The following is a 27,604-nucleotide window of genomic DNA, read 5'->3' as shown; positions in this document are numbered from 1 at the left end:
TCTTTCTGAGCTTTCGTTCCTTGTGGAGTTCAGCCTCCAGAGGTAGATAAAGCATAATTAAAACCTACTGAGTCATCAGACTTGGCTCAAGACCAGGTAGAACCTCGAAATTATGAAAGGCATTGTAAAAAACTGGGAAGCACTAACCTCAGGTGATTTTTTGTGATGATAAAAAGATGAAAGTTGGAAACACGTAACTGAAGTATCTTTTGGAGAGATGCAGAACTTCTGAAGTTAAATCAAAGCATCATGTTTGCTGTAGTTGAAGTAGTTAATATTTGCCAGATTACCTTGAGGTATTTTGATGTAGTGTGACGATAACAGTGGCAAAGTGCACTTGCATAGGTAAAATGAGGCATACGCACACCCAGCTCCTTTCACAGAAATACATCATCAGCACAGGTCCTCTTTAACCTGCAAAATCTTACACTGCATTTTACTAATACCTTCTACAGATTATGTCAGAAGAGTGCTGGAAGTGATTTATGTTAGACATAACATGCAGTTACACTTTGAACTGCCTTATGACTCACCTGTTTCAACTTTACATACAGCAACCGGGTAAAACTTGTACAAGTACTCAGCCATATGAATTAACCTCATGGGCTGTGCCCACTGTGGCAGCAGGATTATTTGTCAGCAGAATTTCTTTTCACAGCCCACTCTTATCAGAAGGCAGCCGCGATTATTGAGCTAAACGGGTATGTGAAAACAGGCGGTGTTTTGGAGCTGCTTGGTTACTGTGGAGGATAAATAACTCCTGACCCTAAACAGGATCTTCTTAAGAAAAAAAAAGCGGTGTCCCTATGCCTTATAAGGCATGGGCAGGCTCACTCCAGCCCTGAAGAAGGGGCGCTAACGGGCTCACGCTGCAGAGTTTTCTCCGGCAGCGGCCGCAGGCGACCAGAGAAGTTGAGCTGGAACTGCAAACATTTCGGACCCGGCATTTAGGGGCGAAACGCACTCAGGAGAGGAGGCAGCAGGTGAACTTGCAAAACCCCAAACCATCGCTTCATTATGGGGAAATCAGGTAAGCAAATGCCCCCGTGCGGTTTGCTGTGCGTTCTTACAATGCCTGTGCCCGTGTTTGTGCACGGAAAGCACTGCTAAAGCGTTAGTGGCTTTTCTCAGAGAGAGCTGCTTTCATTTTGCATGGTACTGCCTGGGAGGAGCTTTCTTGCCAACACAGGGTGAGATTAAAAATCTGATGGAAACGACAACCTCTCCCCAGTCTGCATAATGCAGAAGTATTTTATATACAGCTGACAGTTTGTAACTTATAGCAGCTTTGCTGTATGAAATCATTATAAGCCCTATAGCTTCAAAATTATCTTGTGTCTGCCTGTCTGATAAAGCTTACCTGCCTTGCAGATAGGCAGCAGGATGCTTGTGTGTGTGTGATAAAAACTTTTTATCACCCTTCTTGTCGGGAGGCTTTAGATTTAAGGTTTGGGTACTGTTTAACTGAGGATAGCCTTGCTCAGCTCTGAAGTCTCTCCCAAGCTGTGTCCATACTCATGAAGCCTCTCCCTGCAGCTGGCTCCATTGTTGATCCTTTCCCCATTGCCACTGGCTGTCTGTGTGCCCTGCTCTGACTGTCTCGGTGGGGGGATACTCCTCCAAAGCTGCCAAGGAGCCTGAGACCTTAAGAAGAGAGAGAGCTTGTGCCCAGGGTTTTCTCTGTCTTTGTCCTTTTAGAGTCATGAGTGAAAATCTGTGCCGATCTTCCGAAACGGCCATGAAACTAGATGGTTTATTTTTGTTCTTGTGGTTAGGACATTACTTCTGTGACAAATCAGAGCCTGGCAGCATATTGGCCGTCTGTCCTGTGTGTAAACAGCATGTATGGAACACACTGAGCAAGAGCTAGTACCTGATTCACTCAAAACCATAGGCCTGTTCCAGAGAAACTTGAGGAAAATCTTTGTGCTTATAGCACTTTAATGAGCCTAAGCATGGGTGTGTTGAGCTTTTCTCCTTTTTCTTTTTTTCAAAGGGTAGCATCCTAGATTGTAACTATCTGCAAATGTGGCTGTAAAGGGCTTACTGGTATGACACCCAGTCCAGGTGAAACACCATGTAGCTGCCAGTGGGCAGTTTTGGCCCTGTGTCCTGGAAGCTGCGTATGTTTTCAAGTGGGTTGGGAGTTAGTAAATAACTTTACAACTATTTGAATAACTGTGGTTTCTGAGAAGTATCAAGTTCAGCCATTCCTCGCTAATAGCATAAAAAGTACAACTGCAGTCTAGTGGCTGTATGTTATGTTTGCAAAGCACATCAGGCAAAAGCAGTGTAGATATTCCACTGTGCACATTCTGATTCCTAAATGTTTAAAATGTTAAACATGATTTGTCACTTGTGTCACTTTTCAAACCAGTGGTAAACTGGGCCCAGGTTACTGTCTTTGGGTTGCACGTGATATTTTTAGGTGAATCATAAAACTGAGATCCTGTCCTGACAATAGGTTTATTGACTAAACCACATCTGCCCTTTTGCACTGAAGTCTTCAAATTCCTGTCTGAGATCATTCAGTGTGGTTTGCCTTTGAATGGGTGGGAGCAGCTGTTTTACAGAGTGCTGCTTCAATGCCTCTTCCTGTGTGTTTTGTGTCAAACACCTTGTCACCTCCTGTTCCTGCTGTAATACTCTTGAGGACATGGTGCGAGCAGGTTTTTCTGTGCCAGGATGTATGGGAATGTAACAGGTTGGCATCTGTCTGACCTCAAAACAGAGTCCTTGCTCTTCTTCTCTTGGGTCAGAAAGATTAATGTGGATTACTTGAAAGCATAAATTTAAGGATGCTCTAATTCATGTAAAGTGGGGCCACTATTTTAGAATAAATGTCTTCAGAGCAGTTATTTAACTTTTTTTCTTTGGTAAATCTATCTTGAGGTCTTGGTATCCCCAGGCAAAAAGATGCTGCTACTGAACATCTCAGTTATTTGATAAAAGCTTGCTATGTGTTGTTACTAGACACTGGATAATATTTGAAACAGTATTCATTGAAAGTATCAGAGCTGGAGTCTTAGCATTGGTTTTGCTTCACTGAATAGAGCTGAGTATTGGAAGACGTTGGTACCTCTGACTCAGCTTTCTTCCTTGGAAGCTGCCTGCTGCTGAAACCACATTCATACTGAAACTCCATCACCAGGTTTAGAAAAACACCTTCCATGTCTGTAACTCCTGCAAACACTTAGCCAGACATGGGGACCTCCTCTGCCTTCCCTCTGTTCTCTTTTCGGACAGCATTTGGATTAGTGGCTTCCCTCCCAGCAGATCCCGGAGAGCTCTCATGGAAAAGACTTGGACAAGTATTTTCTGCAGGAAATGAGGCGATGGTGAGCTGGCTGCTCTTTGTTGTGCTGTTGCTGAGAACACCGTGTTGGTAGGGCTGTGACCCCCCTGCAGCTGTGCTCAGTGGGAGGCCGGGGTCCTGTGGCAGCCCTCACCCCAGAGGGGATATCTGTGTGAGCAGCTGCGGGTGATGCTGGGGAAGCAGCTGCCTGCCAGCTCCACTCCTCCGCTCTGGAGCGCGGGGATTTCTGCGGCGGCGGGAGTCCCCGAGAAGGCTGGGATGTGGCAGGAAAGGGCTGCTAAAAGTCTCACTTCTTCCCTTCCTGCTGCTTGCTCCCTGAAAACCAGCTGGAGGTGACAGCAGGGGACTCGCCCTGTTCCTGGGTGCAGACGCTATCAGACAAAGACAGGGATGGGTTCAGTAAATACTGACTATCTTTTTACACTGTTTGCTTTGCTTTTTCTTTTCCCACTTTTGCAAATGTGGGTGGGACTCCAGAGAAAGGGCTGGGAGTTTCCCGCTGTGCTTCTGTTGGGTCAGTACAAAAATAAGGACTGAGAAAGGGTTTGATGAAAAGGAAAGAGAGAGACAGGAACCTAACTCGGTGCAGATTTCCATGCTGGTTTTAATCTTCCTTAGAAGCATGTGCTGGTTTTTAACTCTTCAGATGCACCTTCAGACCACAGTAAAAAGGGTTGTTGTGTTTTCTGTGGAGCTAGCTTGCACCTTCAGCTGATCTGAAGTGCAGACTTGTACTTCAGCATCTCAGTAGGAGACAGCTGTAGCAGCTCGTAGCAAAAGTACAAGCATATTAGAGAAGTGACCAGTTTGCCTTCTCAGAAAGTCAATACAAGCTGCCAAAATGACAGGCGTTTCATGCTGGCTGGTTTTACAGGACCAGTGGGGATAGAGGAAATGAGTTAGTCTAAGCTGATAGCAACCAAGCATTTGTGCTTGGTAACAGTGGGGCATTTGCAGAACTTGTCATCAGTACAACTTACTGGCGTGGTGGGAAAAAGGCCTTTCAAAAATCAAGTTAATTCCATTAAAAACCCCACACTTGACCAGTTTTTGTGTGTAGAAGACACTGATTATTTGGTATATGCTCAAGGCAAATGCATACCAAAACAAGTATGAAGGGCTCACAAAGACTAAGGTGGAATGTGATGGTCTATAGTAAAGGAGATACCACTCAAGGTTTCCCATGCCATAGAGCTGCACATCAAAAAGCATCGACTCTCCTTTCTGAATCCTCCAAGAAATCTTTCTCAAAAGAAAAATTAAGCATGAAGAAAGCTTTTATTACTGGAACCACTCAAACCCTTAGTTCTCTATCAGTACAGTTGGTAGTGTCTATCTTGCTTAGATTTGAATTTGCCTCAGTTGCTGCTGTGTGTGCAAGAACAAAAAGAAACAGGAAGTAAGACTCTTCGTTGTAAGTGCTTTGTTGTTTATTACATATCTCATCAGGCCAGAAGGCTATTTCAGATCACTATTTTGGTAGAGGCCGTGCTGTTCTCTGAAAGATTAGCTGGAGCATATCTATGGTATGTTTTTGGAGGCAGATGTAACCATGTTCTGCCTGGTTCTTGAAGGTCTGATAGCAGCTCTGCCAGATCTGGGCTGGGTGGCCCTGTGGAGGGAGACCAGGTAGGTGGCCAACTCCTCTGGCTCCTATTCAAGCAAGTATGAGAGATGGTAGTTGTGGAGGAATAAAACAGGGGCCTGTTTATGGCCACCACAAACATTATTTACTGTCATTCAAAGTTGACTGAACTGAGTTACCAGAGTGAATCTCTGCTTTGAACAGAAATCATGTGGTCTTTACCTGGTCTCCTATCAAAGCATGATCTTTAAGCACGGTTATTGCAGAGCTTCATGAAATGGTGAGTTAATTGTCCTTCTGAAGCTTTGCTGTGCCACCGTTGTAGGTGGGGTGTTTGGGAGCTATTTTCTAACACAGATTGTGTGGGCTGTCCCTGCACATATACCTGTGTGTCACTAAGCTGAAATGGCGTGGTTGCATGTTGCTGAAGTCTCTAATCCCTGTTGTAAATTTAAGAGCAGGGCACAAGGAACTGTTTTGCATTAGACAGCTCTAATGATAGTTTGTGATAGACAGATGTTAAGAAATTATAGGATACAAGTAAGCATGTATTCAATGTGTGTGTTTGTCGCACTTGTAAATTCTGCAGGCCATTGGTAGGCGTTGGGCACTTAATAAGTGATCCTCAGAAAGTGATTTGGGGTGAACTGTGGTAGGGAATAATCCGTTCTTGAATTTTCCCTTATGAAGACCCATTACTAAAACAAATCTTTCAGCTTGGAATCACAGAAGGGTTCAAGTTGGAAGGGACATCTGGAGGTTGTCTGGTCTAACTCCCCTGCTCAATCAGGGCCACCTAGAGCTGGTTGCCCAGGATCATGTCCAGATGGCTTTTGAGTATCTCCAAGGATGGAGAGTCCACAGCCTCCCTGGGCAACCTGTCACCCTCACAGTGAAAAAGCATTTACTGATGTTCAGACTTTAATAGCTTCTATATCTTCTATAGCTCCACTGTACGAGGACTTATGACTGTGTGGAGTATATTGCCCTGAACTACTCCAATGGCAGGTCACAAGAGGGGATGTCATGACACAGTGTTGTAGGTATTGCAGTGACCTTCTGGGTTTTAACATATTTGGCAGGGGGATCAGAATGAGTTGATGTAATTGTTAGTAAATATTGGTGAAGAAAGCTTCCTGTGTCTCCCTGCCTGGTCTGGGCTGCTGGATAGGTGAGTTTACACATCAGCAATCACAAGAAATATACATGGTCGTATTTCCATGCCTCAGGGAGGTGCATAAATAAATATACTTTAAACATTGCCCTAGCTAGCTTGGATGTCCTTGGCAGAAAAGCAAGGTGGAAGGGTATTGGAGCTAATGAGTTGAAAGCTAGTTCAGGTATGACTACCCCAAACAATGGTAAAACATAAATGGTAGATGTATAAAATGGCAGAGCGTAACCCAGGAGATGTGGGGTAGTTCTACCTTTCTTTAGTTCTTTGCAAAAATCTTCATTTTGCAAAGAGTTTTAATTCACACCAAACACCAAATGACCTTGAAGAGCTGTTACTTGGTGAAGAGTGTATTATTATGCTGCTGTCATGCAAACAAGAGGAATCACAACCTAATGACTAAAGCTCAGATTTTGTAGTAGGGAAGTTCTGTTTTCTGGTGTTGCTCATTAGTGAGTACAGTTGTACCTTATTTTCTTCATAAATTACTATAATTAGAAACTCTATGCAGATATGATGTTGGGAAGGAGGAAGAGAAGAAATGGAGAAGATTGCTTCACTTTCTTCTTCTGCATAGTGTGGTCAGTTCTAACTTAGGTAACTTGTAGCTGCGTATTTTGAAGTGTACGTACCCCAGGAATTGTATACCCTAGGAATTGTGTGACAATTAGATTTAAGAACACAAGGCTTGGTTCTGTCAGTGATCCAGGCTGCTGATTAGTGTTGCCTGGGGTTTTTTAAATGCTTATACACAGAAGTCTCTGCTGCCTCTCAGAGCTGTGCAGTTTCCAGTTTACCAGGTGTTCCTTTTTAATCAGGGCAGTCAATTGCCTAACAGTTTATAAAAGGCCTTGAGTGAGGAAGTAATCAACACTGTCTATTATAGCAAGAATAGGATTTGCAATCAAATAGTGACATGACTAATGTCATCGAAACATTATTACACTGGCGGCTTCATATTCTCAGGCAATATACCTCAAATTGGGTATGGGTGAAAGTAGTGTGTTGTGTTATATGGCACAGGTAGTCCAAGGTTACTAAGGTGCCAGTTTGCTGTAGTAGAAGCCCAGAAAATAAAATGAGTGGGGACTTTGTCCATCAGATGCAGTTAACTTGGACATCTTACTCACCCCAGCAATAAGTAGCTGTGTAAGAAAAGTTCAGGCAAAACTGAATGCTGAAAGTCATCAGAGAATCTCCCCCCTGAAGAGGGAGCTCCTGAGCTGAAGGGAAAGCTATTTTGAACAGCCTGATAAACACAAGGACGTTCCAAGAAACTACTCCCATTCAAACTCATGCCTAATTATAACCCTCAATTTCTTTCATTCCCATAAGCAGTACTTTTTCTTCTAACTTTTAGTAGGGTCATAGGACAGTTCAGGTTGGAAGGGAAATAGCACACCAGCAGTTATGGTATCTCCCATAAACACCTATTGTATGGGATGGAGATGTTGTCCCTTTATTGAATTCTTGGTTCAAGGGTGTGAAAGAAGACAAATCCCACCCAAGATATAATGCTTTCTGAATATAGTAGTGTCCTGGGTTCAACAGTAGCAGCCATTTTTCTCCTTCTTAGTAGCTGGTGCAGCGCTGTGTTCTGACTTTCAGCCTGGGAACAGCGCTGATAACGCCGATGGTTTTAGTTGTTGCTCAGTAATGTTTACCCTGATCAAGGACTTTGTGAGTCTCATGCTCTGCCAGGGAGGAGGGGAAGCTGGGAGGAAGCAGACACAGGACACCTGACCCAAAGTGACCAAAGAGGTATTCCATACCACAGCACGTCATGCCCTGGCTGTAGAACTGGGGGCTGTTACCCGGAAGGGTGAGATCACTGCTTGGTCAGGCTGGGTATCAGTCAGTGGGTGGTGAGCGGTTGTATTCTCTTCCCTTGTTATTTCCCTTATCATTATTATCATTGGTGGTAGCAGCAGTGATTTGTGTTATACCTTAGTTACTGGGCTGTTCTCATCTCAACCCGTGGGAGCTACATTCTTTCAATTCTCCTCCCCATCCCTCTGGGAGTGAGGGGGGGTGGGGGTGGGGGGAAGGGGGGGAGGCAGACAGAGACTGTGTGGTTCAGCTGGGCTTAAAACACGACAAGTAGCATTTTCTCTTTCCTGCCCTCCAGGATGTATATATGATTTCATTTCTTCTGTATGTTTCCAGGCAATCAGCCAGTTTTATTAGAGAACAGAGGAGTTTATCACTGAAAGAGTTAAATTTTTATGGCTGGAAGTGATTCATGAATTGGTGTGTCAGATCCATACTCCCAAATGGTGTATTTAAGAATAACATTAAGAGACAGTCCTTGAAGACATTACTGTCCCAAATGGGGAGTACGAAAGTGCAGTCAAATACATGAAGAAAGAAACCTGGAACATTCACCACCCTGGAGTGTTTGTAACTTCAAACCCAAGTGCCGAGTCAAAATGCACTGGAGGCATAACTGTCTCCTTACATTTCTTTTTTCAACTAAGTTTTAACTGGGTTAAAACTTAAACAGGGGAAGTTTAGATTGGATATAAGGAGGAAATTCTTTCCTGTTAGGGTGGTGAGACACTGGAATTGGTTGCCCAGGGAGGCTGTGAGTGCTCCATCCCTGGCGGTGTTCAAGGCCAGGTTGGATGAAGCCTTGTGTGGGATGGTTTAGTGTGAGGTGTCCCTGCCCATGGCAGGGGGGTTGGAACTAGATGATCTTGAGGTCCTTTCCAACCCTAACTATTCTATGATGCTAAATGTCCATCACTTCTCTCTTGAAAGAACATTATTCCCAGTGTGAAAGGTTCAACCAGGGCTAGTTTCCAGGGAATTACATTTCAGGTGAGGATAAAGTTTATAAATAATAAGTGTGTCAGGTCTCTTTTGGTCTAGATGAAAATGTCATCAATTCTAAGCTGGGATGTCTTTAACTCAAGAATTTTGTTTGTTTGCAGCCTGTTAATATGCTTTGAGAAGTTTGTCAGAGCAGAGGTAGCTTCAATTATATGGGGCAGTAATAAAAGACTTCTGGATATAATTACTTTGCAGTTCCTTAAAGCCTTCAATCATCTTTTGTACTTCATTTTTTTTTTTTCCCCAGACCTGTTGGCCATATTAAAAGTTGCTGCATTCTTATTCCACACCCCATTTCTGCTGTCAGGGTAGGGTAGAGAAATTCTGCAGAGTCAAGGGAGACTGCAGGGATTTCGGTATTAAAGCAGAGTTACACTCAGCGTTTAAATGGATACCCGGTTACCTTTCTATGTGTTTTCTGTCCACTTTGCATTTTTGGCATCTCCATGTATTCTGGTGCTTGGCTTCTTCCTGTCTGGGTTCTGGTCAGGAAAGGGTGTGGAAGTAACATGCAGGGCCCATGTCCTGGTTAATATGAGTCACATTGCCAGGGCTGATGGTATCAGGTTTTTTCATTTACCTCTTTCCATCAGGGTGGGTCCCTTGAAGTGTATTTTGCAGCTTCCTTCAGATATGTTGCTCTAGCCATTATACAAGCAAATTTGTAATTATTTATTTTGGGGCAGAATTGAAAGGTGGGGTCATTACCTCCATTTACCTGTAATGCACCCATTGTGTGAAAAGTTGTCAAGGCTCAAAGAGGGATTGAGACAGACATAATGGTACGCTTTTGTATACGATTCTATATAAGTCCATTTCATAGACTAATAGATTCAGAATAGTTTGGGTTGAAAGGGAGTTTTAAAGGTCATCCAGTCCAATCCCCTTGCAGTGAGCAGGGACATCTTCATCTAGATCATGTTGCTCAGAGCCCCATCCAACCTGACCTTGAATGTTTCCAGGGATGTGGCATCTACAGACTCTCTGGGCAACCTGTGCCAGTATTTTACCACCCTCTCCATAAAAAATCTTCCTTACACCCAGTCTGAATCTACCTTCTTTTAGTTTAAAACCATTCCCCCTTGTCTTATCACTATAGGCTCTGCTAAAAGGTCCACCTCCATTTTTCTTGTAAGTATGGAAAGGTCTCCCCAGAGCCTTCTCTTCTCCAGGCTGAACAACCCCAACTCCCTCTTGTTAAGTATCTGAAGCCTAAATAGAAAAGCTTAGTATGTATGGAAAGTACAAAATTACCAGTGAAGATTAATCCATAAACAATAAGACAGAGAGCACTAAGAAGACAGTGATACTTCGATAAATTGATACTGTGCTCTTTCTTGAATCACTGGGGTGGATCCTTAGCCATAAAAACATGCCTTTCTTTGTTAGTAAAGTGGATACCCGGTATAATGTTGTGCATCCCGAGTGCTGACATAAGGGCTGTATTATGTGTTTCTGTTGTGTAGGTATTGGGTAGAGAGGCTTTGTGTTTTGTGGAGTATTTTACTGTTACTCTTTCTTCACGTCATTTTGCAACTCTGCAAGACCAGTGGAGTGTGTCAGGTTGATAGCTTCAAAGGTGATGCAGAGCAGCATCCTTTTGCGGAAAACATGTTCAGATAACTTGCTTCTGTTTTGATGTCCAAACTAAGAGAAGAACAGAGCAGGAGAAGACAGGAGAAGAGGCAGGAAGAGCTGAAGAGGCAGGAAAGATTCAGGCACAAAATGCTCTTCACCTGAGAAAGACTGAGTAGGTTGGTACCCTTTAGAGACAGTAAGAGAATGGAGAAATAGTATACTCAGAAAAGCAAATCTGTTTGAACAAGGCAACCTAGATGCTTCTGCTTACTTTTCCATGGTCACACAAAGTTGATTGAAACTGAAAATCCAAACCCACAAGAACAGTAAGGTGTGCTCTGTACCACACCACAGCCTTGAAATGTGTTGTCACATGCTGTCATTATCTTTAATGACGTTTATCAGTGTTCCAGAAGAATCCAAAATAGAGGTAAAAAATTGAATAATGAGGAGCAAGCAACTGTATCTAATACCTTTAGTTGTTTCACTGACTAAGCTGTGTAATGATTCATGACCGAACCTAACTTCCTGGCAGTAAGAAATAATTTCTTCTAGCAGCTTAAGCAGCCTACATGAAGGGGAAAATGTACGTCCCTTAAGCTGTTTGGGAAGCTGTTCCCGTCTGGGTGGGAGCCTGAAAGCTCCTGTTAGCTCTCACTTTTAAAGTCTGGCTTCTCAGTGTGTGGAATATTGGTAAAATGGAAAAACTTAACACGTCTTCCAAAACTAATTTGAAATGCATCTGGTGGCTGGGTCATCCCTCTCCACATATCAGCATGCACTGGAGAAGCCGTGCAGAGGGAGGCGGTTAGCACATGAGCCTGAGTCATGGTAGATAAGTTTCTATAGAAGCCACCTGTGAGGGAAGGGGAGGATGGAGGTTCCATAGGGACAGCATAGCAATGCCTGCCGTGGCTAGAAGAAACTCAGTTTTGTCCATGTCTTGTTGGCCTTTATAAGTCAAAGTGTTAGTATAGAGCTGGACTGTGCAATACTTCTGTGCATGGATGAACAAAGCCTGTGTTCAGTCAATCTTTTTTTTAGAATTTCAATTTGTTCTTATCATTGAGAGCAAATAATTTTAATAGAAACTTTTACACCTGCAGGTCAGATTGTTCATGCACTATTTAACACTGAGTGGATGAGATATAAAGTCTAGGTGATAACAACCACAAGCTTTAAGATGGTCTTGTGCACCAGCAAAATGCATCTTGGAGTATGTGATGCAACTTCCAAAGCTATGTATTGCAACTTCTTTGATTTGCAGTCTGTCTTAAAATTCCCCTGCTGGAAGCACAGACCCCTGCCTCAGTGAATTGGGTGCTTAGAAACAGGCCGTGACCCCATATGATGCAGCAGATGAGTGATAGAATTGGTGAGCTGTGAGCAATGGTAATAAGTGTGATGGGACAGCAAAAGGGTGTGTGGGTGCTTAAGCACCAGAATGGAGGCGTTTGTTTAGTTTGATGACATGTAACTTGTGACACACAAAATTGAAGGAAAACCTAAAAGGAGGAAGGTGGTGGGCAGATCTCATCTCACTCAACAGGGTTCATGTTGCTGTCTTATGCCAACAGTCTTATACCAAAAAATTGAGCCTGAAAGCATGTTGATGGAGAATATACTCGATGTATGTTCACAATGGCCCTTTGGTCTTTGGAAAAGATCAACCCAACTTCAGACAGCTTCAAAATGCTTAAGGTACTGCATGAAACAGCAGTGGTTTTCTATGTGCATTGGGTATTAAGAATACAACTGCTTTGTTATCCCAAAGCTGTTGGGGAACCTGGAGAGAACTTTGAGAATAGCTTAAAGCAGGAGCATGGGTTGGGTAATCACCTTAGGAAAAAGACACAAGAGCAGTATGTGCAAACTCACAGCTCTATGTGGGGGAAATGCGTATTACAAACAGCAGAATATTGCACACACTAATAAAAGAGAATGATTGATAATAGTTGTTAGGATTGAGTAGTGAGAGGAAGTTGAGAAACCTAAGGTTAATAACAGGAAACTCTAGTCAAGATGTCTTGGCCTGTTCAGAAGCTTCAGCAAGACAAAGTGAAAACTGTTTTGAAGATGCTATGTATACCTCTCTAACCGTTTTCTCCAAACTCAGTCTCAGGTTCCAAATTTCTCAGCAAATTCCACAGGGTGGCCAATGGCAGAATTAATTTTATTTTTTTCTTTTCCTCTGAATCTTAGAGAAAATCAGCAAAGTCATAAGAGGGGGTAACATGAGATTGCTGTCAAAGTGAATTGCACTGTGACAGGTTGCGTGCCTCTGCCTTGCGCTGCTGAAAGTCTTGAGTTTACCAAGGTACAAACAAGAACTCTTTGAGAGCTTTGCAGTGACTTTGGAATTCAGATATTAACTGAACACACCGTAGTACAGGGGAATAAACCCATCCCCAGCAGTCATTTCTTTCCTTACCACTTGTTGTTTGTGAGCAATTATTTGTCTTGAGCCAAATAAAAGTGCATTTTGAGATTTCTCTGAATTTGTTTTATGTAACGAATAGAAAGAATAGTGCATGTTTCAAAGTATTTGTATAGTTCTAAACAGTTTAGTAGCTTCATTTTCTTTCAGTGATGTTTTGACTAATACAGAAAATTCTTACATACGGTGACAATAATGTACATTTTTAGTGCATTTCCTCAAAGGACCTGTAAGTCACTTACACTGAGACTTTGCAGTCGTGATGCAATGAACTGAAATCTGAACATGAAAGTCAGTCAAACTAACCTTAAATCCTCTTGCTATTGAGTAAAAGAATAAGGTTCACATTATTCTTCAACTTTTAGTGAGTTTGTACCATCCCAGGGGAGTTAGTTCATGGATGGAAGGTGTTAACATCAGTTTCATCCTACTCACAGGTAATGAGGGTGGTATTCTTCTTTCTTCAGCCCAGCCTGCACTAGCATCTTAGCTATAGGGTATGTTTTTTCTGCCTTCACTAATGTGTGTGTTTGACAGGCCTTCCCTATTTTTTTTTAATGTGATTTCAGCTTCCAAACAATTTGCTGAAGAAGTCTTGAAAGCACACAATGACTACAGGAAGAAACATGGAGTCCCCCCATTAAAACTCTGCAAGAAGTTAAACAGAGGAGCCCAGCAGTGAGTTCAGTCCTTTCTTTTCTCTAATGAGATTTGTGACACTTTTATCTGTTAGGTTTGACTGTGTATACTGCAGAAATATTTGTCTTTTGACATGCTGACATTCAATGAACACTTACTGGGTGGAGAGTGAGGGACTCCACTCTTTCTGGCTCCTTGCCCAACTCTTTTTGTCCTTTCTTTCTCTTTCTTTCATCACATAGCACCAGCTGGTCACATGGACACTTCTGTGGTTACAACTTTATAAATCTGTCTTACACCCTTTTCCAGGCATGGGCTGCATCTGTCTACACTGGTGTGTCTCCTCTGCAGACGGTAGTTGCCTGAAATATGCTTCACCATCACCTCTGTCAGATGATGGATTGTCATCTGCAGGACAATAACCACTGCTGCCAAAATAGAGAGAAAAGAACTTTTTCGTGGTACAAAATGATGACTGGTCTAAGATCAGTGGAATGAGAAAGAAGTAACTTCAGATCATATTGTCTATCTCCCTGCCCCCAAAGCAAAATTAGTATATGTTGTTCTTTACTCTGTCAGGAGGGACACATCTTACCTCTTCTCCAGTGCTGAAGACTGCACAACTTCTTGTCAGTCTAATGTACCTCTATCTTTATGCTGTCTGACTTAAGTCTTCCTTACAGAAATTTGAATCCAATGCTGCTTACCCTTTTTGCTGTAGGTACAACCAGGTCATTTCCTTTCCTTTTACAGCAACCTTTTTCAAAGTAGATTTGAAAATCTCTTTTTTTTCAGGCTGAGCCTCATGGTACAAAGGAGATACCTGAAGGAGAATGCTGATTCAGTAAATAAATGTCCTTCCACGGTGGCTAAGTAGTGGCCAGCTTGATCCCTGTAGACCTGAGGCTTCCTACCATAAGCACACAGACTTCTCTGTGCTGGCTCACTGGGAGCCAGAGAGGCTGTAGCCTTCCTGGTACCTGATTGACTGTCCCAGCATGGTGCTGCACTGTCACACAGATGCACCAGCTCCTGCACTCCTAGAGCAGAGAACTCTGCCAGGTGTGGTGCTGTATAGCGTTCACATGCCCTCTGGCACCAAGCAAAATCTGTTTCTGTCTCGATTTTTGCCCCATCATTTTTTCCTGAGACACCATGATAAGTGGATATAGTATTTCTAAGAGATGGAATGCCAGTGACTCATCCACATACCTTTGTAATCTGCTGGGGTTTTCCTTCTGCTCTTCAAAGAGCTGTTTTGTTTCTGTTTTACATGGTGCCCAGGAGGAAGAAATTTCGTTGACTTGTCAATAACACTTGTTGTGTCTCCAAAGTGCTACAGTTGCTTTGAACAACTCAACTTGTATGAATAGTTCAGATTATTCTGTCAAATATGCATTGCTCCACATTTATCTCTAAGTGTTCCATTGCCCTTGCTGGGTATTTTTAGATCCTTCTGGAATTCCTCAGTCCTCTCTGGTCTCAGCTGACTTTCCCAACTGTGGTGAATAACGATAGTAAACTTTTGTTTGGTTGTGCAATGACACATATTCAGAGACTGATGAAACCGGTCGATAGCAAGAACCAGATGGCTGATCTGAGTATAAGACATGAAATATAAGAGATGTCATATTTGTCAAGACAGATTTTGCATAATGTTAAATTCAAAGAACTTTACCTTTTTCTCTCTATATATTTGACATCTCTGTTGCTATGCATTTGGTGTATATCTGGGTGCTTTTCTGTGCTTCTCTGTGCTGAAAATGGTCTGTTTCTTACTATTTTCAGTTCCAATAATTACGACAGGTTACATGAACTGAATATTGGATCTCCACTTTAGCATGAGATGAGTCATCCTCAGCAGATTTATCTCTGACTGTAATGAAGCAGAGAATGGTGATCTCAGATGTAAACCTCATGCTTTTAACTGCCTGAGCTAGATTGAATTAATCGCTCTTTGTCTCAAGCCCTTGGCAACTTTATCTGTGTGCTATGTGTACTTTGTTCCAGTCTTGCCTTTGCCTCGGATGTGGGAATCCTTGAAGAGAAAAATTACATGACTGTAGCGATACAGGGCATGAAGGAGCAGTTGGGGATCCTCTAGTCCAGGATTTAGCAGACTGACAACTGACAAGTTTACATTCACACAGACTAATAGAGCTAACTAATTGCTTTTTTTTGTTTCTTGTTTTGGTAGAATTAGGACAGAAGGGAGTAAGAACCTAGTGTCTGAAGTACCAGCTTGGGCCAAGATGTTCAGCTGGACAGATTTCCTGTCTCTGGCAGATGCCAGTAATTACGATTAGGGAAGGAGTAGCAGGACAAAACCAATGTGGTGATCCTTTCTGCATTATCTTCTCCTGGAAGTTACAGATTTATACTGTAAATTATGGTTTTCCTAAGCAGAAGGTTGTATCCTCATTTTTTGTTGCTGTTATTTAATAAGCCCTTAATATTACTCCCCACATACACACACTGTAAATTTGTCTAGCTCTTTTTCAAACTCACACATGCTTTGGTGTCTACATTGTCCTGTGGCAATGACTTCTAATGCACAGCGTGGAAAAAGCACTTTGTCTTGCTTCACTTTCAAATCTATGACCTGACAATTTTGTGTGTTGCCTCCTATTTCTTGTACCGCGAGAAATAACAAATGGTCTTTCCAATTTCACTGTCTCTGTAGTGAAGCCTTTCCAATGTTGAATAAACAGAATAATTGTTTTACACAGATATTCTTCTTAACCCTATTGTGAGACAATAAAATACATCCCACACTCTCACACGTCAGGTTATATAAAAAACAGTGCTGCTTATCCCTGTGTTGGTGTACGCAGTTGTTGCCTCAGATGCTCCATGTGGTCCCCTTCTCTTCTGTACTGTCGCCTGGCACATTGCTCTTGCTTTGCGTCTGACTTAATTTGTAAATGTAGGGTTTTTTACAATTGTTTTGACTGAATCCCCATTTCAGTCTTTTTTCTTACTCACTGGGAAGTTACTCCTGTGAGTGGCCTAGAAGCGTCAGGAGGTGACACCTGTAACAATTGCTGCAGGTACTTCCCTTTCCACCAACAGCTGCAGCCAAGGATGGCCAGTGGATTTCCAGGTGCAGGGAAGAATATGGTGGGGGAGATAAGCCCTTTGATTTCTTCTAGACCCTTTTCAGCAGTGACACAGATGCTCATGAAAGACAAATAAATGGCCTCTGGGCCTTCCCTTTGCCTAATTCCTAGATCTACTTAGGTTTAAAGCATCCCTGGCTTCAGGGCTTTACAGTTGAGTAACATAAACTGTCATAGAATCATAGAATAGCTAGGATTGGAAAGGACCTTAAGATCATCTTCCAGCAAAACTCTTTGCTTGCATCTCATCCTCTCCCTCCTCCTCCTTCTCTCTGCTTGCCATGGCTGTGGTCCATGGCTCAATATGTGGATTCCTTTGCTAGGTATGCAGAAGAACTGGCTACCACAAGGGTCCTCAAACACAGCTCTGAGTCTGCTAATGGAAAATGTGGAGAAAACCTAGCATGGGCATCCTATGACCAACCAGGTAAGCTTTGTTCTCTTGTTGTCACACAGACACTGAATAAATGTTTTTTCCTCATGTACTTTGGGCTCAGAGCATCTACTTGCAAGAGTACTGGTGTTTCCTCTGCTTCAAAAAGGCATCCATTGCAGTTCAACCCAGCCTAGTGTCCCTGGGGACAGGATGGTGGTTTGCAGTCACCTACGTGTACTGACAGCAAGAAGCACATGTAGGCACAGAGGAGGTAAGGGACTGTGGTAGTGTGCTGTGTCCTTTTGGAGACAGGACCTGGTGGCTAGGCTGCTCCATATGTCCCCACTGTGGAACTGTCTTGAGTGCTACTTGTATGTGCATGTGAAGAGAGAAGGAAGTTGTCAATGCCACATACTTCACCTTTATCCTTAGTTTGTCCCAGCAAAGAGAAGGCTGACCACAGGCCAGCTGTGGTGAGGAAGGTGGAAAAATGGCCACTGCATGCTATGTAGCAGCTCCTGTTTTTACGGGCAAAATGGGAGCGTGGACACCAAAGTGACAGAGGTTAATGTGTTAGACATCTAGTCTCTTCTGGTCTGTCAGCAAAACAAGCTTTGAGCCCTTTTCCATGCCTTCATTTTCGAAGACAAAAGTACTCCATATATTTTCTGATCATAAATGTAGCATGTAACTGGCAGCCTTTGATTTGGATGCCTGGGGAGCTGAATTTTGGCCAGGCCAACAGCCTGTGGTGAGCTTTCAGTTGGAGTGATGTTCAGCAAGCTCTTCTCTCCTGCCTCCTCCAGCGGGCAGGGCTCATGCCTTAGCCTGTGAGACAGCAGGTGGGATGTATTAAAAGTGACCACTTGCTTTCTTTGTTCCCTTCTACCCCTGGAATTTCCAGCACAGCCTCAGGGAGACAAAAACTCATTTCTGCAGGCTGGAGCCTCTGTCTGAAGGACCTGGAAATCTTAGGAAGTGAGGTTTAGACCCAGGAACACTGCTCGGTTCTTCTGCAAGTGCCAGCTCTAGTCCCCAGTGGGTACTTTTTCATGTTGAAAAAGAAACCCAGGGTGGAAAAATACAATTTGATCTACTCATATTTGGCATTCTGTCCATTGCAAGAGTCTGAAGCAAGGGTTCAGAGCAGCATGGGAAAACACAGATGTACGGCAAATTTGTGGCTATGACTCACTGACTGAGCTTACTTCTTCCCTTCTTATTTGTGTTAATGGCCTGTGCTCCTTCCCCCGAGGTTAAAGTCACAGAATTCCCATTTAGAGAGCTGGAATCAAAACACATGCATTCTTCCATAAATTATATAATGCCTATCTTTTTCTGTATCCCATTTGTTCTCTTCAATGCACTGATTCCATACTTAACTTTCCAGTTCTGAGCAATTTTGTAGCAATTTTTTTACCCACAGCATTGAATGTCTTGCTGAGAAAATTAAGCTACATCCTCTTTTGTTCTGTAAAACACTTCTACATTTCCTGCGTAGCAGGATCATTCAAAGTGCCAGAATGAGAAAACTAGTTCTTCAAAGAAAGTTATTCTGTCCTCTGGCCTTAGTCTTCATCTCTATGGAGCTGGTTCATTCTTCCTCTTTTTCTCATATAGTTCCCTTTGGATAGTTAATTTGTACCCTGCTCAATGAGGCTGAAATTTGTATTAAGGAATCTATTCAAGGGCTTAACAAAGGCAGGCAGTGTTTTCCTGTTTCTTTCTCAGATAAAGCAAAAGCCAATAAACCTCTAGCATACTCTGTATTCTCTCTCAAAAAAGTGATGCTATTGTTTATTTTGGCTCTTACTGCGTTCTGTAATAATGCCAGAAGATACATTTCTTGTTTCAGAGAAGATTTTAAGCTTTCAACCATAAAAGCCTTCTAGCTCGAATCTTCTTCTGGTTAAAGAATACCTTGAATTGTATTCAGGATTTGAGAGTTACATAGCCTAAAGCTGTTGCTGGAAGTATGTTTATCCGTGTAATCCAAGAAATAGCTGACAGCTGTTTCCTCCCTCCAATCCTGCAGGAGCTGCTCCATGGCAGACTTCTCTTTGTGCTCAAGTAAGTGAGCTGTCATCTGCCACTAATGCCAGAGACCACAGCCTGCCTTGGCAGCTGTAGTATGTCAGGCTTCTTAGGATATCATCTCATTGCATTTCGCATTTGTTGGGAGGCTGAAGGCAAGCACTGGATGACTATATTCTGTTTGGGATGGCTGGTGTGGTTGTGAAGAACGTGCTGTGCCGCCTGTGAAAACACTGCGGCTTGTGAACTCCAGAGAGTTTGTAAGAGAAATTCACTGTATGTTAATACCCAAATCTGTTATGGGAGGAACCTGTGTCTGCCTACAGGTCAGTACTAGAGGGCAGAGCAGCACAGACACCTTCTGCCGCAGCCCCGGGAGGAGCATGCTTTGACTGAGTGCCTGCCTTGATGCATCTCTTGCTGTATAACACCAGGTTTATACAGTATTGTTAAATAAAATAGAGTAAAATAAGGACCTGCATGTGGAATGCTGAAAGTAGAGGATTACTTCCTAGAACTATCAGTATGACTTCAATCTAAGTACATCATAGTTCATTTCTGAGGCAAATTAAATCTACCTCTACGTTCTTTCCCCTCAGACTGGTGGAAGAAAGGTTGTGATAAAAAAAGCTAGAACAACATTTGAGGAAAATTCTAAGATCTGGGGTAGGTGGTTTTTAAGTAGATCACCATGGTGCTGCACGTCCTTGCACAGGTATATGCCCTATGTGATTTTATTTGAATGGTGTTAGCAACTTACTCAGTGGGATTACTTGGAGATTTAAGGATTCTTTGGTATGAAGAGAAACAATAAGGCTGGGCCCAGAGAAATTACATGTAAGAGGGAGCCAGATACAGTAGTAGGGCTGCTGCATCCTTGTGTTCCCAGTAGTGAGGCTGAGAATGTATTCCCAGGCTTGCATACACAAGCACACATGTACAGCGTGTACATGTGTACATATGCAGGTGGCCGCATAGATAAGCACAGATACAGTCAACATTAAAATGAACAGCATCAGCGGCTTCTTCCTGTTCCCCTTTTTGGCTGATCGCAATGAAGTATGTTACCGGACTGTATATATAAAAATATAGATATTAAAATACATATTTCCTACCAATAGATTTTTAAAAATGGATATAATTTATATTTTTATAGCATTTAATTTTATATATATATACAAAAATATGTGTATATATATATATTGCTAACAGAAATAAAAGTCCAGTGTGGATCTCCGCAGCAGCTAAAGTCAGACACTCAGTCTGCCCAGTATCTGCTCCTGATCCCAGTCTCCCCAGTTGCTTGTACCTGAATGTACCACCCCCTGAGGCTGCAGTTCCACTCTGGTTGCCAGTACAGTGTTTCTTGCACACATGCAAACACAGCTCCCTGGCTGTTGGCCAGGACCCACCTTGTCCCTGCAGTGACTATACATCTAATGACTCCTCCCAGGCCACTTCAGCTCCTCACCAGCTGGTCCAGCTTGGGCTTCACTAGTACTCACACACTCAGCACCCACACCAGTGCTCCAGTTGCAGATACTAAGGTCCCTGCTACCCTTGGTCTGATACTGATTGTTGGCACTCACACACACCCCACCATCCACACAGAACAGAGCTTCTCACTCAGGTGAATAGAGAATAGTTAGAAATGGAATTTAATGAGACAGCAGGACAACTGATGGATGCAGAGCATGGCCAGGCAAGAGTACTGACATCTCTTTGCAGCGGTGGCCCTTTATTATCTCTCTGTCCTTCAGAGAGTGGTATCAGCAGAACTTTGCTCCAGGACTTATAGTCCTATGCATGGACTGACCTCATACATTCAGTACTCTGACTGCTTGAGGCACAGTCAGTGTGGCCACATTACTACCTTATAGCTTGGATAAGTAAATAAAATCACTGTGCTGATTCTGGACCTAGTCTTGGGCAGAACTATAATTGGACACTAACTCAGGGTTGCTGCACCAAGTTTTTATGCGACGCAGATGTGTCCTGTAAGTCGTGGTACTGATGAAATTCGCTGGAGCGAGATTCAGCCTGTTCTGAAACGAAAGTTCAGTAAGCCTAACTGAGCAGGTCATCAGTCAGCTATTGCTAGGATAGGGGTGGAGTCAAACTGTTTTCTTAGAGGAAGTGTTGAAACTATGGATGTGGTTTACAGCAATGCAGAGGGGGAGGGTATTTAACACCCCCCCCAGCAGCATACTAATTGGATCTGCAAGTGAAGCAACAGAAGAGAAGCTGCAGTGCTGACTGTAGGACAGATCTGCATGCTTTTTGACAGAAGCAAGCTTCTATAGTTTCTGCTACAGTTGGGAATGAGGGGTGGGAGTGAGTTTTCTGTGTTCTTTCCTTCTGATTGAAATGCATTTTGAACAGAAAACAACTCCTGTTTTGGGTAGCTTTGGGGGGAGTGGCAGCTGTTTTCAATGACTCATTGAAATGCAAGAGAACCTGATGCTAGGTATAACTGCATCACTTACTCCGTAATTATTTGAAATCTAAATACTGTGTTCTCTGAACTGCCAAGTCTGAGAATGCAAGTTTCTGCTAAATCAGGTAGTCTCAGTGCTCTGCTGGCCTTTCTGCTGTTCTCTCTCTGGAAGCTCAGGGGTCACTGGGCTCAAAACAGAGTTTTTCCTTAGTCCCCTATGACTCAGCTATTGCTTTCAACACTGGTTTGGCTTGTGTCCCATCACTGCATTGTTTACTGCTCCCCAGGGGCAAAGAATCAGAAAGAAAGTATTTCAGAGGAAAGAGAGCATGTTTAATCATTGGGTACCTACCTGTTTTCTTGTGTGGTAGTAACTTCCTTCACCTCCTGTGACATATGACAAATAGTATTCATTCCCTTTACTTCCAGGACCCTTCTTTAGCATGATCTGTTTGTCAGAATTGCCTAGTCCTTTGGTCATCTTTCCTTTTTCTGGGAACAAGTTAGTCTTCAATTTCTCACAATCTCTGATGTAGTGACTCTTTTAATTCAAGGAGGATGACAGCAATGCTATGTAATGATAACCTGATCCTGCACATGAAAACCAGAATATAGCTATCAGCTTCTAGACTTTCACTGCCCGGCTGCAATGAATTGCCAGCTTTCATACATGAAGGCTGGGAATTAGCACATTATAGATTATGCTACCCAGCTATGCTTGCTGATGTTCATGTAGAGGATTGAGGTATTCTTACCTGATGCCATTGCCATCTCCCTTGAATGAAAGTTGACAAATTTTCACAGGATGGATGGTATTTAAACTGATAAAAAAAAACAAAAACGAAGAGAGAGTGTGTTTGTCAAAGCTTCCCCGTGTCCTGCAGTATTTCCATTATGGAGATTAAGTTCTTGTCACATGGAGCCTGTGTACACCTCTTAGAACTATAGTAAGCAGAGAGGGGATGACTTCCGCTTGAACTACTCCTTATGTCACACTGGTAGGTTAACAGAAGGAATGACGTGCTGGTAACAATGGGAATGCAGTCCTACATCTGTGAAAATACTACTTACACAGTATGGTCACTTAAGCACTTGTACACATAAAGTACATGGGCTTCATAACGCACACATGCGTCTGCGGTCACATTCTGTACTTGTGTTCCATGGAGTTTCCCACAAACATGCCTGAAGCAGACCTTCAGGCAGCCCTCCGGTACTCAAAGGAGGCCTACAAGAAAGCTGAAGAGAGACTTTTTTCAAGTGACAGGACAAGGGGGGCATGGCTTTAAACTGAAAGAGGGTAGATTTAAATTGGATATTCTTCACTATAAGGGCGCTGAGGCCCTGGCACAGGTTGCCCAGAGAAGCTGTGGCTGCTCCATCCCTGGCAGTGTTCAAGGCCAAGTTGGACGAGGCTTTGGGCAACCTGGTCTAGTGGAAGGTGTCCCTACCCATGGCAGGGGGGTTGGAATTGGATGTTCTTTAAGGTCCTTTCTAACCCAAGCCATTCTGTAATTCAGTGCTAAATCCTTCCTAGCTTTGAAGTCTAGAGTGGAACGGGAAAATCTGCTTGTTTTGTTGTTTGTTGGGTTTTTTTTTTTTTTTTGGCGGGGGGGGAGATTACTTTGTGCTTTTTCTTTTCCTCTTGTATTACACAAAGATTCCTCTTTGCACTTTTTTCAGTCTTCATTTTAGCTTTAGTATGAGTGACAAGTCAACAGATATTTATTTGTGTTGCATACTTCAGCCTTAAAACAGGTGTACAGGGTTTGTTGTTTGGCACAGGGAAAGCAAGAAATAAGGAACCCGTTGTTATTCCTGAAATTTAGGAAGCAAGAGAGATTTTCCTACCTTTTTATGTGGGAAGTGTAAAATGACTCTACTAAGAGAGCACTCGTCCTAACAAGCAGTGTGGCGTAGGTAAGTTCACAGTATTTCCAGTCCACAAGTCTCTCAAGAGATGGCATTTTGTTCAATAATTTCTTTTCAACAACAGCTCTGACAGCCAACTTGCCAGGCTAGTGCTACCATCCTTTTAGCAGGCTCCACTCACAAGAAGCTGAAGTTTAAAGAAGCCAGTGCAGTGCCTGACTTCTAGAATAGTGCAAGTTTAAGACTTTTGGCTTCAAAATAGCAGCAAACATGAGTCATTGCTGTTCTGCAGCCAGCAGTCCACCAGGGACCAGCGTACTTCATGACGGTAGGCTTAACAGCATTGGCAGCTTGCCATGAAATCAACTGGCCTTGCAATACACATCCTGGAATGCTAAGCAGAAATTTCATTATCGATGTACCTCAGGGAAAAACCTTTTCCCTTGACCCCCCACAGTGTTTGACACAATAATTTCCTAACAACCAGTAAAGGAAAAGATGCAACATTTGAGTTTTGGTACACAGCATCTCCCATGTTCTCACCTGAGCTCCTGCCCTCTGTGCTGCCTGTTCCACAGGAGCCCACTGCAGGTTATCAGAATCTGCTCCTTTCTATCAATCTCCTAATCTGTTCAACAGAAAACAAGAAAGGATTATTTCTTTGGCAAACATCAACCTTAGAGACCCACAGGCATGTAGAACTACATCACTGGCCATAGTCATAGACCTTACACAGCTGTGATCTGGAGGTATTTAGAAGATGTGTAGATGTGGCACCTGGGGACATGGTTTAGTGATGGAGTTGGCAGTGTTAGGTTAATGGTTGGACTTGATGGTCTTACAGGTCTTTTCCAACCTAAACAATTCTATGATTCTATGATGACTGAGTAGCTACAGCTCTTGCAAAACAGTAATAATTTGGTAAGTTACATGCACTACCCTGTTACCTGTATTTCAACAACTCTCTTCAGTAAAAAGACTGTTTCTCCATGTTTCTAGAAGTTCTTGCCAGCTATTAACAGATGATCTTGCTAGACAGGCTGTGTGTATCTGTGCTTATATCACGATTCCACAGCAGATTTCTTTTGTCTTTCAGGAAAGGATGTGGCTGACAGATGGTACAATGAAATCAAAAATTACAGCTTTCAAAACCCAGGGTTTTCTTCTGGGACAGGTAAGGTCAGACTGGGCACTGTCTCTTCAAAAAACAGCTTTTATGTTAAGAAATTGGTGAGCCAAGTTGTTTGGCATTTTTTGAGAATCTACCTTCTTTTCTTAGGAAAAAGAATAGAGGTGAAAAAAATCTTGCATTTCCTCAAATGTTAGAAATTAACAGAAGGGTAAAAGGAAACTGAGAAATGAAGAAGTAAGCAGATTTTGTGGGGTTTTTAATACTGTAGTTTTCCTCCAACTCCAAAGTTTTTAAAAGGCAACTTATTTTTAAGGCAAATTAATTAATAGAAAATACTAAATTAGGATCATATAGGTTTCTTACTAAATGTGCTATGCTGGTGTTTACATTGACATGTGCCTTCTACCAAATTACATCATCATCATCACACAGAGATCACTTCATATATAATGTGGAGATCAGGAACAGGCCGTTGGCTGCATATTGACAATCCAGTGTTTAATGAACATAAGAACATTGTTCCTTGAATAATGTTCAAGCAAGAGATACACCTGAGCTTGTTTCAGATGAAGAAAATCATGCTTTTCACCCATGGGATTTGTCTATGCATAGAGGGAACAACTGGTGGAGCAGCACAATGCAGGGGTGGCTATTACAACTAGACAGAAGAAGCCACAAAAACAGTATCATTTTTAATAGCTGCAGATGCAGATACATGGGGGAGCATGAGGTGGTTAAAGCAAATGAATATTAGTCACTGTCAGAACTGCTGTTCACACTGCAGGGAGTATAGACCATGATGTCTGTTGAATTTTATGTCAGATACTCATCAAACTACTTCGTTCTTGATTCTCCTACAAGATATTCTTATTTGGACGTGGAAATAGGAATGGTAGTGAGGAACCAGACCAGATCAGGCTGTTTCAAGACAAAATGCTAAATGCAGGGTTTTTCAATGTTCTTAGCTTGTTCTCCAGTTAGGGAAAGAATCATTTTTTTATTGTTCTTTCTTTCCTCACTCCTCATGTGTTAAAGGGAGTGCTACAGATTTAGTACCTAAAATGAATGCCTATGTTTTCTCTCTTCAGGTCACTTCACGGCAATGGTTTGGAAGAGCACAAAAAAGATGGGAGTTGGAAAAGCATCTGCTAGTGATGGCTCAACGTTTGTGGTGGCTAGATATGATCCAGCTGGAAATGTAGTAAATCCAGGCTATTATGAAGAAAATGTCCTTCCTCCACGAAAATAGCTTCTTTTTTTCTTTTCTTTTCTTTCTTTTTTTTTTTTTTTTTTAAAGGTAGCCTTATTGTGTAATGACAAGTGAACCTGGATTTGGAGTTGACAGTGTTTGAAACGAAGCACGAGTCAAGGAAATTTCCTGTTTGATACTGCTGTTCACTTCTCATTACAGAGGAAGCAATTACATGTTACTCGAGTCAATCTGCACATTAGGTCCCTGTTGTTTCTGAGGGGGCTTCAGTTTAATTGAGGATGAAGTACATGCAGAATTTCTGAAGGGTAACATTTATAAGTTGTTTTCTTTTTTAATAGCTTGCATGAACTCTGTGTCAGCATGTGAGTAAGCACATGTTGGGTGTCTTTTTTTAAGTGAGCAAATTTATAGCTTTCTGTAAACTGAAGATACCAGCTTCTAATTATATCACGTACTCCCAGTTTTCCAGTGTTTTTTAATAACTGTAACTTCTTTGTTCTATCTATACCTCCTGCTACTGTGGAGCCTTCTCTCTGCAGATGGAACATATGCAAAACTTCCTGTATGAAAGGTACACATGTAAAATGTAGTGGCATTCAGACCTATGTTTCTTTATTAAGAGGATCTCACAGAGCACTAAAACATCGCTGGCAAAATTGTGTCCATCAAGCAAGCCATAACTAATGTGTGACTTGAAAGCTACTATAATTGTTTAAACCCCAATTCCATTTTAGGTGCTAATATTTAAAATCTGCTTGAGATGACTGTGTTTCAAGTTCAAATCCCATCTTACGGTTTACAGCATGTACATTGTCTCATAATCAACTGTTTACTTCTGTTACAGGAAAGTAAGACACTATTTTTTCTCTTAGATATTTACGCACAAAGAAGTTTCTTTGATAGATTTTATTTCTCAATAACTTATTTTTGCTTTCTAAGGAATATCTTCTGCATGTGTTATGCTATACAGACAATAACATTCCCAAACCATCTCTTGTCTCCTTTAATAATGCCACTGTAGGAGGTATTCACATGGCCATGATTAAGAGATTCACATGATCTTTGTTCGTATCATTCAATAACAGTGAAAACATTTCACATGCTGGATTGATGCCTTGGAAAAAAAATCAGACTGAATTTACGTAAAGCAAGCAAGCAAAATTCCGAAGGACACTTTTTTTTTCTCTTCAGAAATATAGATTGGGCCATTTTGGCCAGGCTCATGTACTGTTCGACTGGGGGTTTTGTTTTCTTTGTTAAAGTTTCCTTTGCCTTCTGCTGAGATTCTGTATGCCAGAATTTGGTCATGAAGAGTGCCATTAAAGAAATACCTATTTTTGTTTACACAGTTGTAATAAACTGCACTGTTGCAACTTGATTATATGTCACGGTGATGTTGTATGTTACAATCCTTTTGTAACCAAGAATTTAACACATATAATGAACATCTGAAAACTAAATATTTTTGAACATGAATTACTCAAGCCTTTGCTGTTACCTGAGTCTTTGTTGAATGATCTTCAAACTCTGTTTCCAGGACGTTATCATATGACACGATTACTTTTGCAACATGGAGCAGACAGGATTCTAGTCCAGGGAAAAGAAAAAGATGAAACCTTCTAAGAAGTGCTAAATGAAATGGCAGATTGTACATCACAGAATCACAGAATCACAGAATCCCAAGGGTTGGAAGGGACCTCAAAAGATCATCTAGTCCAGCCTCCCTGCAAGAGCAGGGTAACCTACAATACATCACACAGGAACTTGTCCAGGCGGGCCTGGAATATCACCAGTGTAGGAGACTCCACAACCCCCCTGGGCAACCTGTTCCAGTGCTCTGTCACTCTTACAGTAAAGAAG

The 27,604-nt window shown here is 42.3% G+C and overlaps 1 protein-coding gene across 1 annotated transcript; it reads left to right on the top strand.

The window, feature by feature from the left end:
- Positions 1 to 444: 444 nt before the first annotated feature.
- On the top strand, positions 445 to 27,122 carry GLIPR2 (GLI pathogenesis related 2). The gene is made up of 5 exons (XM_065667844.1): positions 445 to 1,030; positions 13,492 to 13,600; positions 17,004 to 17,107; positions 24,496 to 24,573; positions 25,620 to 27,122. Exons 1-5 carry the CDS (start codon positions 1,018 to 1,020, stop codon positions 25,778 to 25,780), a joined length of 465 nt encoding a protein of 154 aa, XP_065523916.1. The 5' UTR covers positions 445 to 1,017; the 3' UTR covers positions 25,781 to 27,122.
- Positions 27,123 to 27,604: the final 482 nt, after the last annotated feature.

The sequence above is a fragment of the Lathamus discolor genome, chromosome 2, assembly GCF_037157495.1.
Source record: "Lathamus discolor isolate bLatDis1 chromosome 2, bLatDis1.hap1, whole genome shotgun sequence".
Taxonomy (NCBI): domain Eukaryota; kingdom Metazoa; phylum Chordata; class Aves; order Psittaciformes; family Psittacidae; genus Lathamus; species Lathamus discolor.
This window is presented reverse-complemented; position numbering and strand designations above follow the sequence as displayed.